This window comes from Octopus bimaculoides, chromosome 4 (genome assembly GCF_046866305.1).
Source record: "Octopus bimaculoides isolate indiv1 chromosome 4, ASM4686630v1, whole genome shotgun sequence".
NCBI lineage: Eukaryota > Metazoa > Mollusca > Cephalopoda > Octopoda > Octopodidae > Octopus > Octopus bimaculoides.
In genome coordinates, this window is record NC_142931.1 from 18,516,542 (window position 1) to 18,533,280 (window position 16,739).

General features: G+C 34.6%; 1 protein-coding gene across 50 annotated transcripts in view; it reads left to right on the forward strand.

Annotated features, from left to right (window-relative positions):
* The window catches only part of LOC106881370 (kinesin-like protein KIF13A), a 692,738-nt gene that overhangs the window by 270,696 nt on the left and 405,303 nt on the right, over nt 1–16,739 (forward strand). For all 50 annotated transcript variants that reach the window (XM_089350407.1, XM_089350417.1, XM_089350419.1 and 47 more), the window contains one exon: nt 14,817–14,874. In XM_089350407.1, the coding sequence (XP_089206533.1) occupies nt 14,817–14,874 (58 nt within the window). The remainder of the gene's footprint in view (nt 1–14,816; nt 14,875–16,739) is intronic.

The window sequence follows — 16,739 nt, forward strand, 5'->3', positions numbered from 1 at the left end:
GGTTTGTAAGTTTACCACTGAAGGAAAGACAGTTTCACTGGTTGGCTTTGCTGTGAAATGGAATTGAACCTGGAATCACATAAGTGCAAACTGTTTTACTTCACTAGTCTCCCATTTGAGAAACTATCTGATGTTTTCTCTCTTTGTATGAACATCAAACTATGGACAAAAAAATCACAACTGTCCTATAATCAATCTCTACCTCTTTCTCTTCCTTCTCCTTCCCCCATCTTTCTTTCTTTCCCAATCTTTTTCTCTCTCTGCCCTTATCATTCTCTCTCTTTTTCTTCTATCTTTCTCTGTCTCTTTCTTCCCCTGTCTTTCTCTCTCTCTTCCCTTATCATTCTCTTTTACTTTCCCTATCTCTCTCTTTTTCTACACCTTCCTCTCTTCCACTATCTCTCTTTCTTCTCCCTATCTTTCTCTTTTCCCCTGTCTTTCTCTCTCTCTCTCTCTCTCTCTCTGTCTCTGTCTCTCTTCTCCTTATCTTTCTCTTTTTCTTCACTTGTCTTTTTCTTTCTTTCCCTAACTTTCTCTCTCTCTCTCTTCTATCATTCTCTTTCTTCTTCTGTCTTTCTCTATTTCTTTGTTCCCCTATCTTCCTCTCTCTTTCTCTTCCACTCTCTCTCTAATCCCCTTTCTTCCTCTCTCTTTCTCCTCCACTCTCTCTCTCTGTTCTCTTATCTCCCACTGTCTTCCGCTCTTCCACTCTCTCCCCCCTTTCTTCCTCTCTCTTTCTCCTCCACTCTCTCTGTTCCCTTATCTCCCGCTGTCTTCCGCTCTTCCACTCTCTCCCCCCTTTCTTCCTCTCTCTTTCTCCTCCACTCTCTCTGTTCCCTTATCTCCCGCTGTCTTCCGCTCTTCCACTCTCTCCCCCCTTTCTTCCTCTCTCTTTCTCCTCCACTCCCTCGCTCTAATACTATTGACAGAATTGATTTTTTGCTTCTTAAATAACCCCATAAAAATGTTAAGGTAGCTAACGGTAGCTATTAAGGCAGATAGTGTGTTTCACTCTTAATTCTCTTCACTACTAAATCATTTCCTATTACATATTTGTTTAATCTAATTAACTGATAATTCCTTTTACATCAGGAAACTTGATGATTGTATTCATCTCATTTAGTATCTACACTTTGTCATTTTTATTCAAGCTGGGGAAAAAATCAATATCATTTTTATATAATTATTGCTTCAATGTGTTTTAACACTTATTGAATTGATACCTGGATCGATGACAGAATTTGTCGTTTCCTCGCCTCTAGGTATTTGGCCTAGTTAAGTGACAATCATGTTGAGCAGAACCATAAAGTAGTAGAGAATATTTTGTAGCCAGTGTTTTTAAGAAACCAGAAATCTTAATCTGTTTTCAGCTGGGGTTAATATTACTTATTGAGAGGATTATCATATATTCTTATCCTTGTTTTTCAGCAATTTATAGAAAGAATGTTGTATGAATAGTGGAAGTAAAATTTTAAAATTAACTTCATAATTAAAGTCTCCATAATTAGAAGTTGTGAAGAAGGAAAAGACCATATGGTTAGCATTAATATGTGGCTGTTTACTTGAGAAGTTAGCTTGCCAACCGCATGGTTGCAGTTTCAATCCTAGTGTGACTCCTTAGTGTTTTCTACTATAGCCAAATTGAGCAAAGCCTTGTGTGTGGTTCTGGTAGACAGAAACTGAAAGAAGCCTGTCATATATACTCTTTTTACTCTCTCTCTCTTTTCTCTTTTACTTGTTTCAGTCATTTGACTGTGGCCATGCTGGAGCACCGCCTTTAGTCGAGCAAATCGAACCCAGGACTTATTCTTTGTAAGCCTGGTACTTATTCTATCAGTCTCTTTTTGCCGTACCGCTAAGTTACTGGGACGTAAACACACCAGCATCGGTTGTCAAGTGATGGTGGTGGGGGGGACAAACACAGACACACAAACACACATACATATATATATATATATATATATATATATATATATATATATATATATATGATGGGTTTCTTTCAGTTTCTGTCTACCAAATCCATTCACAAGGCTTTGGTCAGCCCGAAGCTACAATAGAAGACACTTGCCCAAGGTGCCACGCAGTGGGACTGAACCCAGAACCATGTGGTTGGTAAGTGTCTTCTTTTAAAGCCTTGGGCCGACCAAAGCTTTGTGAGTTGATTTGGTAGACCAGAACCTTAAAGAGTTAATGTGAAGAAGATTTTTTTCTTTTTCCTATTCCAATTTTTTCCCCAAGAAAATGGGTGATGGAAGAATGGAGATGATTTCAAAACAATGGCAGTGATGGGTCGTATGTACTCAAGTATTAGAACAACAAACAGTAATATCAGAAATAAGCTGCTTTGATTAGCGTTGCGTATGATTTTACATAAACACCTTTCTGAGCGTTTGGTTGAAATATTTCCTTGAATCTCTTTATTCAGGGTTTCTCAAAAATTTCAATACTTGGAATTTAATGGAACTTGATTGTAAGATTTCCCTCACATATGTTTCTTGTGTGTATGTGTATTGTAGCATTATGTAAGAAAAAGAAATCATGAAAGTAATGCATAATGAAAAAGAGATAGGATATTTTTTTCACTTGAATTTGAATATATTTGCCTTAATAATAATAATCGACTATAAAAAATTGGAATTGTGGAAGTAAACACTAGTTCACATATACATACACAGATGTAAAAATAATTACCTGTGTGTGTGTGTGTGTGTGTGTGTGTGTGTGTGTGTGTGTGTGTGTGTGTTACTTAGCTTCATATATATTTTATCTTATTCACACAATATTGTAGATTTCAATAGCATAAATAAATTATCTTATTTACTATTTGCTTGGTCCATCATTCTCTGTATATTGAGGTTTGGGAAAATCTTTTGTTCCATATAGTTGCAGAAAAAAAACAAGTCTACATTAAAAATTTATTATATGTAAAGGATTTTTTTTCTTTTATTAATATCATTTTTGAAATGCTTAAGTTTCATTGTTAGTAGAAGAATGTAATTTACACATTTTGAATTCTATTTGTGAAGCCAGTTGAAGTGTTAACTTAAATTTTTATAAAGCGGCTATTTGCTTTCAATCCATATGTTAAACAAACACATAAGCGTAGTTATATGATTTCAAATGTTAGCTGGAAGTAAAATTAATAAGTTGGCATATATTTGTTTAATACAACTTGTTTATTTTAATGATATATGTAGAGATGTAATGATATACATTTACAGATATAATTATGTTTACAGAAGACAGATATCCATTTGAAGAAATGTCATATTAGCAGCTTAATAATAATAATATATTATAGATGCATACATACGACTTAATATAGATGTTTCTGTATGAAAGCAGGAAATGTAAATAATATACACAGTTGTCTTTCCATAATCGTTTTCTTCATTGCCAAGATTTAAAACTTAGAATTTGTGAACTGAAATTGTCTTGACATTGTGACAATGCATCCATGTATAATTTTTAGCTCAATTTATCTGAAATTGAGCATATATTTCATAGCTGTCAATTTTTATATGATTTGGAGTAAATGTAAATTTATATGAAGCTGGCAACTTTATTAGTTGGCATACATTTCAGAGTTTGTTCCTGTGTTTTTAAAGTAAGATTAATATCAGAAAAGAATACAGATGTATAGAAACTCTTTTTCTTCTGTTTATTTTTTGTTCCTTTTTTTTTATTTTTATATCTTACTGTGTAACCATCAATTCTCTAGATACACTTAGAAAAGTAGCATCACCAATCGTAAATTAGATATAAAGCATTGAATAAATGATAGTGCTTTTACATATGTAGAAAATAAATATACCTTGTGTTAACGACAATCAAAAATAACTTGGTAGCAATACTGAAGTAAATCTCAACATCTTGATTTCTTTAAAAGACATATAAGTATCTGAAAGAAGAAAAGGCTATGTAAATGAGAGGTTATGAGTTTAGGAGATAGTATTTTACTAATTGATTAAAAAGATAGCTGATGATACAGTTTTTTTGTTCCTCTTCTTTTGTATATAATTACGCAAAGGGCTGTGATTTGCAGACAAATTTTTATGTGGAAAACTATCAGAATATTGAGCTTTGATAGAGAGCAAACTGAAGACTATCTCTTTTCTAAAACAACGCACAATGCATATGTGCATCCGTGCTTGCTTTTCTTATATCCATTTTCAATACTACTTTGCTGTGTCCTTTTGTTTTGTTTTTTAATTAATGTAGCAATTGTATATACAACTGGATGCTCTTCTTACTATTAATCACTGAACTTTAAAGCAGAGTGGAATGTTTTCTGCTAATCAGGCAAACTGGAGTAAACAGAATGACTTGCTCAAGTGGCATAACACATTGGCTTTGGTTGTATGGATTGAACTAGTAACCATGTCAGCAGCTGAGCACTTTAGCATTACAGCCATCATGTCTCTATTATGTGTGTGTGTGTATTTTACTCTTTATGATGAGAATCGTAAGACTATGTAGAAGAATTGAATATCTATATATACTTTAGCTTAAATTGGGAAAAGGTTAAGATTTCTTTCAACTAAAAGATGCCTAAGTAAGGGAGAAAATGGTTATAGTATTCATTTTTATGTAAGATCAAAGTGGAAGTTCAGCAACTCACATCTATCAATACCATTGATTTTGCAAGCTAGACTATCTCTCTCTCTCTCTCTCTCTCTCTTTCTTTCTCTCTCTCTCTCTCTCTCTCTCTCTCTTTCTTTCTCTCTCTCTCTCTCTCTCTCTCTCTCTTTCTTTCTCTCTCTCTCTCTCTCTCTTTCTTTCTCTCTCTCTCTCTCTCTCTCTCTCTTACACACACACATACACACACACACACACACACACAGACTCAAAGATGTCTACACAAGCCAGAAAATAATACTCTTTTCATGTTTGAGACTTAATTTCATGAAAAATTTCCCAGACACTCCATTTGAATGTCACAAATATCTTAGAATAATTTACACTACGAAGTGACAGTCTGGGGGTTTAACAAACAAACAGAAAGAAAAGAAAAGAAATGTTTGTCCAGAAAGGGTTTCGTAGTTTGTTGAGCTGTTAGAAATTGATGCGGACATAATAAAGCATCATAATATTTTATATGTGATTCACAAAATTGATAATAGAGGCTGCAAACAATTTTCCAGCCATTTTTCATGCTGTTTTTTACATTTCTCTTGGCTGTTGTCTATGATCAATACTGGAGTTGTTTTTCTTGTCTTTTTTCTGCATTGAATATATTTCCTTTCCAAATCTTAGTTGGAGAACTTCTGTTTTGCTCACCACTGGCGATCAACACCCTGTACAGACTTTTACTTTTTTATTTCACCCCATTATCACAGTTTTCTCTTTGTCATTTTGCGTCCTTTTCTCATTTTGTTCATTCCTCACTAAAGATTCCTTGTCGTTTAGTAACGTGTGCAAATGGATGGATCAAGATCTAGTTAATTGACAGTTGTACACACTGGCTTCTGTTAGGTTATCGAAGTGAGATAGTAGTTACAAACCTGAGATGATGGTTTGGAAATGAGTGAGTGAGTGTGTGTGTGTGTGTGTAAGGAGTATGTTGTGGGTATCTGGATGTTTGATCAGATGTTAGTGCAGCTAACTGAGCAAATACAGCAGTATGCAAACCTCGGGGAAATATTGAGTATATTTACATGTTATTCCTTTTTAAATCATTCTACTTAGAAATTATATGCTGCTCACATGGAAGCATATAGGAATGATTCAAACATCTGCAATCCCTCCACCCTCACAAGATCTCTTTCTTTACATTGAGATGATGTTGCCTTGCTTGGAAAGTACTATTTAATGTGATGGGGTATCTATCAAAATGAATTGTCTTTTACTGGTTTTAGTGTTAGATAATTAACATAGGCACATGTGTGGCTGTATGGTAAGTAGTTTGCTTACCAACCATATGGTTCCGGGTTCAGTTCCACTGCATGGCACCTTGGACAAGTGTCTTCTACTATAGCTTCCAAAGCCTTGTGAGTGGATTTGGTAGACAGAAACTGAAAGAAACCAGTTGTATATATACATATATGTGTGTGTGTTTGTGTGTCTGTGTTTGTCCCCCCCCCCACCATTGCTTGGCAACTGATGTTGGTGTGTTTATGTCCCCATAACCTAGCAATTTGGTAAAAGAAACTGATAGAATAAGTACCAGGCTTTAAAAATAAGTATTGAGGTCGATTCGTTCAGCTAAGGTGCGTCAAGTTGTGCTCCAACATGGCCACAGTCTAATGACTGAAACAAGTAAAAGATACCAGAGGGATAAAATGCAAAATCAAACCCAGTAAGATTTGAACTTGTGGAGGCAGCGGACTCGCGGTCAGAGGATCGCGGTTTTGATTCCCAGACCAGGCATTGTGAGTGTTTATTGAGTGAAAACACCTAAAGCTCCACGAGGCTCCAGCAGGAGGTGGTGGCAACCCCTGTTGTACTCTTTCGCCCCAACTTTCTCTCACTCTTTCTTCTTGTTTCTGAAGTAACGCTGCGATGGACTGGCGTCCCATCTAGCTGGGGGGAACACATGTGCCATAGAAACCGGGAAACTGGGCTCGTGAGCCTGGCTAGGCTTTGAAAGGGTGTGAGAGATTTGAACTCAGAATGTGAAGGGACATTTAAATAACACAAGGCAATTGAGTCCAACACTCTACCAGTTCCACCATGAGGATAAATATGAGCTCATGATGATAATAATGACTCTTTGCAGTTCTATTGTTCTGAGTATGTGTATATGTGTATACCACATAGGGTACAATGAAATCTGTATGTCACAGCAGGCTGACATTTATTAATGTACTTGGTCATCTATCTGGCATCTAACCTTATTTAAAAAGGAAATAAATATAAGTGCTACTCTCATTTGTAAAGCATAGATTCATAGGTGGTTAAAATACCACAAGTTGTTGTAGAGGAAGATCACTCTTGTGAAGGCTGTTTCAAAACTGAGGTAGATTTGTTCTATAGAGCTCTGTATAAATATGTGTGTGTACATATGCATTGCTGTGTGGAGGCTAAGTTTGCTTTATAACTGTGTGGTTTTATCTTCCATCTCACTGTGTGGTATCTTGTGAAAGTGTATTCAACTTGAGTCTCAGGTTAACCAAAGCTTCGTAAGTAGAATTGGTACAGAAGCTGTATGGAAGCCTTTCATAGAAAGATGTGTCTGCATTTATGCATGTTATAGTGTGTCTGTTTTTGAGCATGTCAGTGTGTGTGTGTGTGTGCACGTGCATTTGTGCATGTGAGTTTGTCTGCATGTGTCCACATAAATGTTTAAATTCTACTTCTTCACTTAAATGTGTTTGAGAAAAATAACATTTTGTTGACATATCTTGTTAATAAATTATTCTGCAGCTGTACTCTTATGAAAACACACGGGATTAAAAAAAAAAAACCTCCACTTGAGAAACAGGTTAGGGTTATTTATAGGCAAGGTATCCAACTGTAAAATAATGCCTCAGTAATAAGTTCAACCAATCCATGCTAGCATGGAAAAACGGGAATAAAACAAATGTACAATATATACAATTTGCATACATATTAATCTGTTTATTAATGGACTATGTTGGTTATTCTCAACAAAAGATAAGGAAAGAAGGACTCTTGGGCTGAAAGGAATCTTTAATCTTGTTGAAAGCACGACAACCCCTCTAATGCTGGTGCCACTAGGAAATGCACACTATGTAATCTGTAACACTTTGTAACATGGCAAAGTACCAAGCCATAGAAACTGTGTTGCACTGGGTGATGGTAAGATGAGGTCTTCCAATCTGTCTTGGAAGGCAGTTACTCTGAATAAGAACCGACTTGATCTGCAATGAATCACCCAACATCTGCCAGCTTGAAAAACTGAAGAACAGCAATGATGATGATGATGATGATGCTATCTGGTCAATAGTTACTGCTGTCAGTTGAAAGTCATCATTTTTAAATCACACAAAATCCTGGCGTGGGGTTCTCTCATGAGTCGTTATCAGATATCCTCAGCTCTCAGCTGGTTGAATGCTAATGGATCTCTCTCCGTCTTTCTTGTGCTTTCTTAATGCATTAACTCTATTTTAAATCTATTCAATTTTAGATATTATTCATCCACATTATTCTTAGTTTTCCCCCCTCCTCATTTCCCATTCACTTTACCTTCTATTAAAAGTCTCTGTAATCCATTTTTTTCTTCTTTAATTAAGTGTCCAAAATATTTTAATTTTCTCTCTTTGATGTTTAATAAAATTTTCTTAGTTTCTGATGTTCTAACGCCTTATGTTCTATCCACGATATTAAATAAACATGTTATTTATTAAATGATAACTTGAATAATATTATTGGACAAAAATATATGTTATTTATGAAAGAATAACTGGTGGGAAGTCTTGCTAGGATATTAACATGTTGGCTGTTTATTAAAAGAAACATTCAAGGCATGATTATAACTGATACAGAAGCAGTGCACCAAAAGTGTTGACAAGTTTAGGTGATAGAATAGAACTCGGTTGTGAATTGGTGCATATTGCACCTGGAATAGAAGGAAATATCTTTGTAACTGTCTTTAAATCGCTAGTTTTTTTTTTCTCTTGAAGAAGTATATAGAAAAATGAATTCTGAAAAGAATTCTTGCAGGAATTATGGAGAATAATAGCGAATTGACTAATTATTCAAGGAAGGCATCATCAGACTGTTTCTCTGGGAAACACATTTATTCAAACAGCATAGTCTCCATTCATCATCAAGTCCCATGCATACACACATGCACATGCACTCGCGCACACACACACATGCACATGCACTCGCGCACACACACACATGCACATGCACTCGCACACATACACATGCACACACACATGCAGGTATGGCAGTGTAGTTTGGAAATTTGCTTCCCATACATGTGGCTTTGGGTTCAGTCTCACTGTGTGGCATCTTAGGCAATGTCTTTCATTACAACCTCTGGGTTTAATAGACAGACATTGAAGGAAGCTTCTTCTTGTTGTTGTTGTGTGTATGTGTGTGTAATTACTTATGTATAAAAATCTGCATAAATGTGTGACTATAGGTGTGTGTTTCCTCATTTTGACATCACATGATAGTCGTAGACATCATACAAGCACCGTCCTTCTTTACCAAAGTTTTATGAAAAGCCATCGAGGAAATATTACATCTCTTGTCAATATGTGCGAGTTGAGGCTAGATAGGACATCTGGCCATAGAAAATTTATCTCAACTGTTTCCAAGCAAGTTAATACTTTCCCTTGGCTGGATACATTTTCATGAAAGATTGGAAGTGAGGCCCCACATATTTGACGGTAGCACTCATTTATAAGTATCATGCAAAGTCAAAACAAGGTGGCACAAACATACATACACACATGATGGCTTCTTTCAGTTTCCATCTAAGAAACCCATTTACATGGCTTTGATTGACCTGGGGTTATAGTAAAACTTGCTTATGGTTTCATGTAGTAAGAGTGAACCCAAAACTAAGTGGTCAGAAAGTGAACTTCTTACTTACACTGCCATGACTGTTCATGCAAAACTTCTGTATGGTTATATAGTAATGTGTGAGGCAATCTTTCAGAGAAAGTATATCAAAACTGAGAGTATTTGTTTGGCAATTTCTATAAAAGCTTTTATTTCTTTTTTTTTTTTTTCCAGCTGAATTGCTTATGTTTGTGTATTTTATATGTATGCATGTATGTATGTGTATGTATGTTTATGTATATAAGTATATGTATGTATTTATGTGTATGTGTGTTACTACTAAATCTAAGGCTGGTTTTGTTGTCATCTAGCCGCAAACCAACATGGACTGAACAGTGACCCTTCAGGAATGATCAACCTGTCTTTTCCAGGCCTGTTGTATGTGAGGCTGCATTGAAGAAGATTTGGTTGCTATTTCCTGCAGGTCGAAAGACCATATAAATGTTCTCTTTATGTTGTTGAGAAACTTAGTTCCAGAAGGATTTGCAGATTGTAATAAGACAGATAGGAGAAAAACTATTAGAAAAGTTATCTTAATAGAAGCAGTAAAGGTGAACATCTTCATAGAATTTGTTTTAGGATGTCTAATTTAACACTGCCATTCCTTATGTTCCATTGATGATTCTTCTCTAATTTCCACAATTGCAATGATCATTAGAAAGTCAGTAGAGGGGAAAGTAATCCTGTGTCCTTCTGTGAAAGCCAGTATTTGGATAGTGATATCAATACCAGGTAATGAGGTACTTTCAAGAGGCAGGTATCATTACTTTGTAAAGGTATTGATGAAAGTGACGTATAACGAGAAGGGAATTTGGAAAGAAGGAGCCTTTTGTGGCATTTTCAAATAAAGTAATTAGAAAAATAATTGAATTTAAAGAATTAAATAAACTATTGTCATTAGAAAACAACTGTTGCTCTTGCTGCTGCTGCTGCTGCTGCTGCTGCTACTACTACTACTACTACTACTACTACTACTACTACTATCACTACTGTATAGAATATTTTTGATTTTTTTCTTATTTTTTTAAATATATTTCTTTTTTTTATTTTTTATAGATAAAAACTGCAAATATGTTATCATCATCATCATTCAGTGTCTTTTTTTCCATGCTTCTAAATGAGGCATGAGTTCGACAAACTGGCATGGTGGTGGCAATCAATACCATTGATCTCAGTATATTACTGGTACTTTACTTTATTTATCTCGAAAGGATAAAAGGCAAAGTTGATCTTTGCAGGAGTTAATAACTTTGCCTTTCATCCTTTCAGTGTCAATAAAACAAAGTACCAGTAACATCCTAGGATCAATGGTATTGCCTAAGCCACTCCCTTTAAAATTGCTGGCCTTGTACCAAAAGTTTGAAACAATCTATGGTAGAATTGTTAGCATGTTGGACAAGATGTTCAGCAGCATCTGTTCATACTTGTTATTTCCTGAGTTCAAATTTACTTTTCATCCCTCTAGGTCAATAAAATACAATACCAGTCAGATACTGGGGTTGATGTAATTGACTTAGCCACACTCCCAAATTTCAAGCCATGTGCCTATATTACAAACAGGTTATTATAATCTTTAAGGTAGCAAGCTGGCAGAATCGTCAGCAAGTCAGACAAATTGCTGACAGCATTTCATCTGGTTCCTTGCATTCTGAGTTCAAATACTGCCGAGGTCAGCTTTGCTTTCCGCCCTTTTGGAATTAGTAAAATAAAGTACCAATCAAATACTAGACATCAATGTCATCAACTATATCCCTCCTCTTAAAATTGCTGACCGTCTGCCAAAATGAGTAAGAATTAGTATTATAATAGCGGCTGTGTTCATGTCAAAATAACATTTACATACAATAATCTTACGAAAACAAGAGTACGTACAATGGACATTTCAGCATTCCGTTTCTCAGTTTATGCCTCTTGAATGTTTCCGTTAGAAGAATATTGGAAAATACTTGAGTTCATTAGTTTCTATATTTTCAAAATGACTAAGGTACTCCTTTTTGAATTTTATGAATCAGCTTTTATAAATTAGGTTTGTTTCTATTGATTCAGTTTAGGTGCCCCCAATATAGATGTATATGTTCTAAAATGACTTACTACTTCAAATATGTAATAATGTGTAACAATCAGTGCAATGCTACCATTAATAATAATAATAATAATAATAATAATAATAATAATGATGATGATGAGAATTAGTATATATGCACGTAACTTAGCTAGTTTTCCTAAAAGGAGCCAAATTACTGCAACAAGTGGATAACTCTGCTTGTTCACAGACGGCTTTAAGATATTTATTGGACAAAGTAGTTCTACAAATTGTTATTGAAGCACAATATTGATTTAGCTGTCTCGCTTGGCATATTATCTGGGAAACACTTAGGCCTACTAGCTTGTGTGAATCAGTATAAGAATATTTCCTTGCCTATTGCTATTTTCAGAGGCTTCATTTAAAAATCAATTTGTATGACTAGTTTGAGAACTCACACTATCTTATGTTTATTTAATCATATATATATATATATATATATATATATACATGTACATATAAATGTGTGCATACGTGTAATGTATGTATATATATATATGTAGTTAGAGAGGCAGCTAGAAACAGCCTGAATAAGCCAGGAGATTATGCATTTTAAAATGCTAATAGAGATACGACTGAATGGTTTTAATATCTTGAATCAGTTAAGAACGATTTGGATGGAGTATAGCTGTGGGAATGCACTAATACAGACAGATGTGATTGTTATAGATTTATAAAAGAAAGAGAGAATAGCTCTAGACTGTAGGCAAATAATAATAATAATAATAGTGATTTGGAACTGTAACGGGAATTAAAGTTTTCTTTTATTTTAGATTTGTTCTGTATTCGAACGGTAAATTATTAATTTTTGCCCTAAGCGTTTGGAGTACCTAACATATATTTCAGGTGGTTAAATAAACTGAATTCTAATTCCCAGATATTCTAACTTGTTAGCTTTGCTACTATTTTAAGCAGTATGTTAGAGTCGGTTGTTAATCCTATTTCAAGCTAAGTGTTCGATTTTCTATCAGAATGTCATATGTACAAAATAAATCAGAAGAAAAAAAGTGTATATGCATTTAGAGACTAATAATTTTGTTCCCCAAGGCTGCTTGTTGGGACTGTACTAACACACTGAGAGAAAACGGATCTAATTCATCCAAAGATCCAATCCTATACTTAGTAGCCAGTATTTTTCACATTTGTCGTGTGCTGTTTAGTGGAACTGCAGTTGTACTATTTCTTAATCATATGTAAATTATAATACAATTTAGTTTGAAACTTATTTTAAAGATAATCCATATTTCATTACTTTGTATTTGAAATTTAAGTTAGAATGAAAATTAATTTTTCTTGCTTGTTAAATGAATATTTTCAATCTATTCTGACAAAATATGAACATGTTTTATGATCTCTCTTTTCTGTGGACTTTTTCTGTATTTGATCTTAATATAATTAAAACTTTTAGTGTTCTTCTCTGGTTCCAGTAGAATTTTAGTGGTTTGACATGTACAAAAATGTTTTGTTTTAAACTATGTGATAAAATTTAAGCTGCTTCGTAAGCATGAGAGTTTTTGACATGATTAGTACATTAATCTTGTTCTGTTTCTTCCATATCAATATGATGTGTATTGTTGTATGAATATACTAACATGAATAAATCAGGGAGAAGTGAAACACTGCAAAGCATGGCCTCAAAGTCTTCAATAAAATCTTATCTGCATATTATATTATATCTCAAACACTTTCATTTTACTGCTATCATGTGTGTGTAATGTATGTATGTATGTGTAAGTACTGCTATGAAAGCATGATTGCTACTTCCAGTTTGGATACATAATGATATACTTTGATTAAAGGTTGGCAGCCACCCAACTGCAATAAAACAATGGCACCCATATACTTGAGATTTTGAATACTGAAGGTGAACATTTTAACCAAATAAAATGATTTGGTTCTCAACTATTGTATCTTGTCACAATTTATTTGGCTAAAACTTGGAAACAATTATTTTTATTGGTTAACCAGAAAGTGGTCCAGGGCATGTCTTTCTGCAGTGAAATACAAGAAAGACAATGGAAAAATTTCCTTGACCGTGTAGCATTGATGGTAATTTTTTAGATACTAGCGCAGATGGACACCTGGGAAAACTATGTTCCTCAACTTCCCTGAATTCTTAGTCTTGCCTATTTTATGACAATATATTTACTCATACCTGAGATTTTAAATTACCTTTGAAAGAAAAATAAATACCTCATTCCCTTGTATGGACTGTTTCCCATCTCGGGAAGGCGAATGGTAGAACTGATATTGATATCATCATCATCATCAGTAACAGCATCACTATCATCAATATTATCATCTTTCTGTTTGCTCTCCATTCTGGCATGGCTTGGATGGGTCATCGTCATCTAAGTTATTTCTTATTGAAAGCTGACTGCTTCCATAGACTGTTGCTTATATGTGTCGTTTGGCTTTGTTTCTGTGACTGAATGTCCTTTGTAATTTAGCCATTCTAAGTTAAACTGGCTGCATTTTCTTTGTGGCACAGCCATAGTTTGGTGGAATAGTGCTTGACAAAACAGAATCCAAAAGATCTCACAATGCCGTGCTTTCTCTGCCAACTACCTTACAGTGTATCTTTCATGAGATTAGTACTAGTGAGATTGTTTCACTCACCAGTCTCTGTTGAGGGAGCTTAGCAAGAGTGAGGGTTCCGTCATGGCACCAGCACAGGAATGATGATGCTGAACAAAATGCTTTGTGGCATTTAGTTACATTCTTTTACATTCTCAGTTCATATCTTGTCAAGGTTGATTTTTGCCATCTTTCTTAAATCAATAAAACAAACAGCAGCCACATACAGAAGTCTGGCTACACTATTCCTCATAAATATTGCCAGTAGAATATTAGAATCTTAAAGCTTTGTAATTTTGTGTATATTCATTAATTCTAGCTGAAACCAACTCTACTCAATTTAAAATCCGGCTAGTAATGTGGGAATAGGGGAATTGTGTATTAAAATATTTTATTAGAACTTTTCTTTCCCCTTCATTTTCAATTCAACAGCTACATTGGGTTTAATCATGATTTATTATGAATTCTCTTCTCTTTTAATTATATGTGACATTCTATTATACTGCATTAGTAACTGTTTTTAATAGCTTACCAGACAGAATATGCTAAAATATTCAGGTATCGTTAGCATGAGTAAAGTAATAATGATAAAAATTTTGCATATTTTTTTAGTTTGAATATTTTTTCTTCTTCCTGTTTTAAAATTTTATATTTTTTGCTTTTATCATTTCAGACTTTTGCATTTGATCATTGTTTTTGGTCAATGGATGAGAAGGATCCTAAATTTGTTTGTAAGTAGCCCTGTGGTTTTTAAACAAATATTGTTGTTATATCTTCTTTTAACATGTGTCCCTTTACAATGTTCCCACGAAGACTATATATTTTAACCCTTTAGCATTTCAACAGGCCATATCTGGGCTCAGATATTTCACCTATTTTTCATTCAAACCGGCCAGGTCTGGCCTCTCACACCAACCTTACAATGTCATTCTAAAAATAAACAATGACATCATTGAAATTTCAAAGCTACAAGATAATGCATGACTAATTCAAAGCAATCTGAATGAATAAGCATTGCATTTGACAGAATAATCTGAATTAGAATTCCTACTTGACAAACAGAACAAAATAAAGACTGTTGACCATTGTGGGGGTGGGAAGAAGCTTGCTTTGCAACCATGTGGTTTTTGGTTCAGTTCCATTGTGCTGCAGCTTGGCCAAGTTTCTTTAGTTATAGCCACAGACCAATGAATGCCTTGTGAGTGGATTTGGTAGATGGAAACAGTATGGAAGCCCATCATGTAAGCGTGTGCACATGCATTTGTGTTTGTTCCCTCCGACACTTGACAACCAGCATTGGTTTGTTTACATCTCTATGATTTAGCAGTTTGGTTGAACAGACCAATCGAATAAGCACCAGACGTAAAAGGTGCTGGGGTCGATTTGTTCAACTAAACCCTTCAAGATAGTGTCCCAGCACACAGCCTCAGTCCAATGTCTGAAACAAGTAAATGCTAAAAGATAAGACTGATTCACAGAATTGGTAGAGCATCAAAGTATTTTATAGAATTTAGTCATGGCTCTTTACTTTTTTGAATTAAAATCTTCAGAGGTCAACTTTTCATTCTTCTAGATTTGATGGAATAAGTACTAGTCAAGTATTGGGGTCAATTCTAACTATTCCTTCTCTTTATGCCTGAGGTACAAATTATTTGTCTATTACTCGTTTCAGTCGTTAGACTGTGACCATGCCGGGGCACTGCCTTGAAGAATTTTTAGATGGATGAATGGACCCAAGTACTTATTTTTAATCCTGGTGCTTATTCTATCAGACTCTTTTGTTGAACTGCTAAGTTACAGGGACATAAACATACCACTGATTGTCAAGCAGTAGGAGAAGATAAACACAGACACCAATCTACACACACACACTCATCTATGACAGGCTTCCTTTAGTTTCCATTTACCAGATTTATTCTCAAGGCTTTTGTCGGCCTGAGGTTATAGTAGAAGATTCTTGCCCAAAGTGCTACGCAGTGGGGCTGAACCCAGAATTATGTGGTTAGGAAGCATGCTTCTTACTACACGGCCATGCCTGCTCCTATTATTACTTTAGTCAAGTAAACAATATTATATGGTTGGATTTGGTTCCTATAATTGAAATATTACAAGTTGGTTCAGAATAATCTGCTATTTTATGCTGTTTTCTGTTTAAAAATTATATATTTATTAATAAGGAACGAATAAAGCTGTGCCCAGAGAAAAAGAAAAGAGTCTGTGCAAAGTGACAATCATCTCCTAGCAGAAATTATTGATTCAGTGTTTAAGTAGCATATTTTCCATTTTGTTTTTCTCCTCCTCTAACTCATTAGCATCATTTATTGATATCGTTACTGCAGTAACTAATGTTTACAGCAGAAGTTATCAATAATGTATTTTACTTGTCATATGTGTTCTGATAATCACCATTACCGATGCTTGTTTAACTTAATTTGGATTGCTTAGCACAACCCATAGTTTTGGATATTCCATTTGTACTCTTAGATTTTATTGAATGTGAAAGTAATTGATTAAATTATGAAGCAATCTCACCTGCTTTGGACTTAACAAGATCTAATATTCAACAGCAGATTAACTGGATTTTAGTTTACAACAC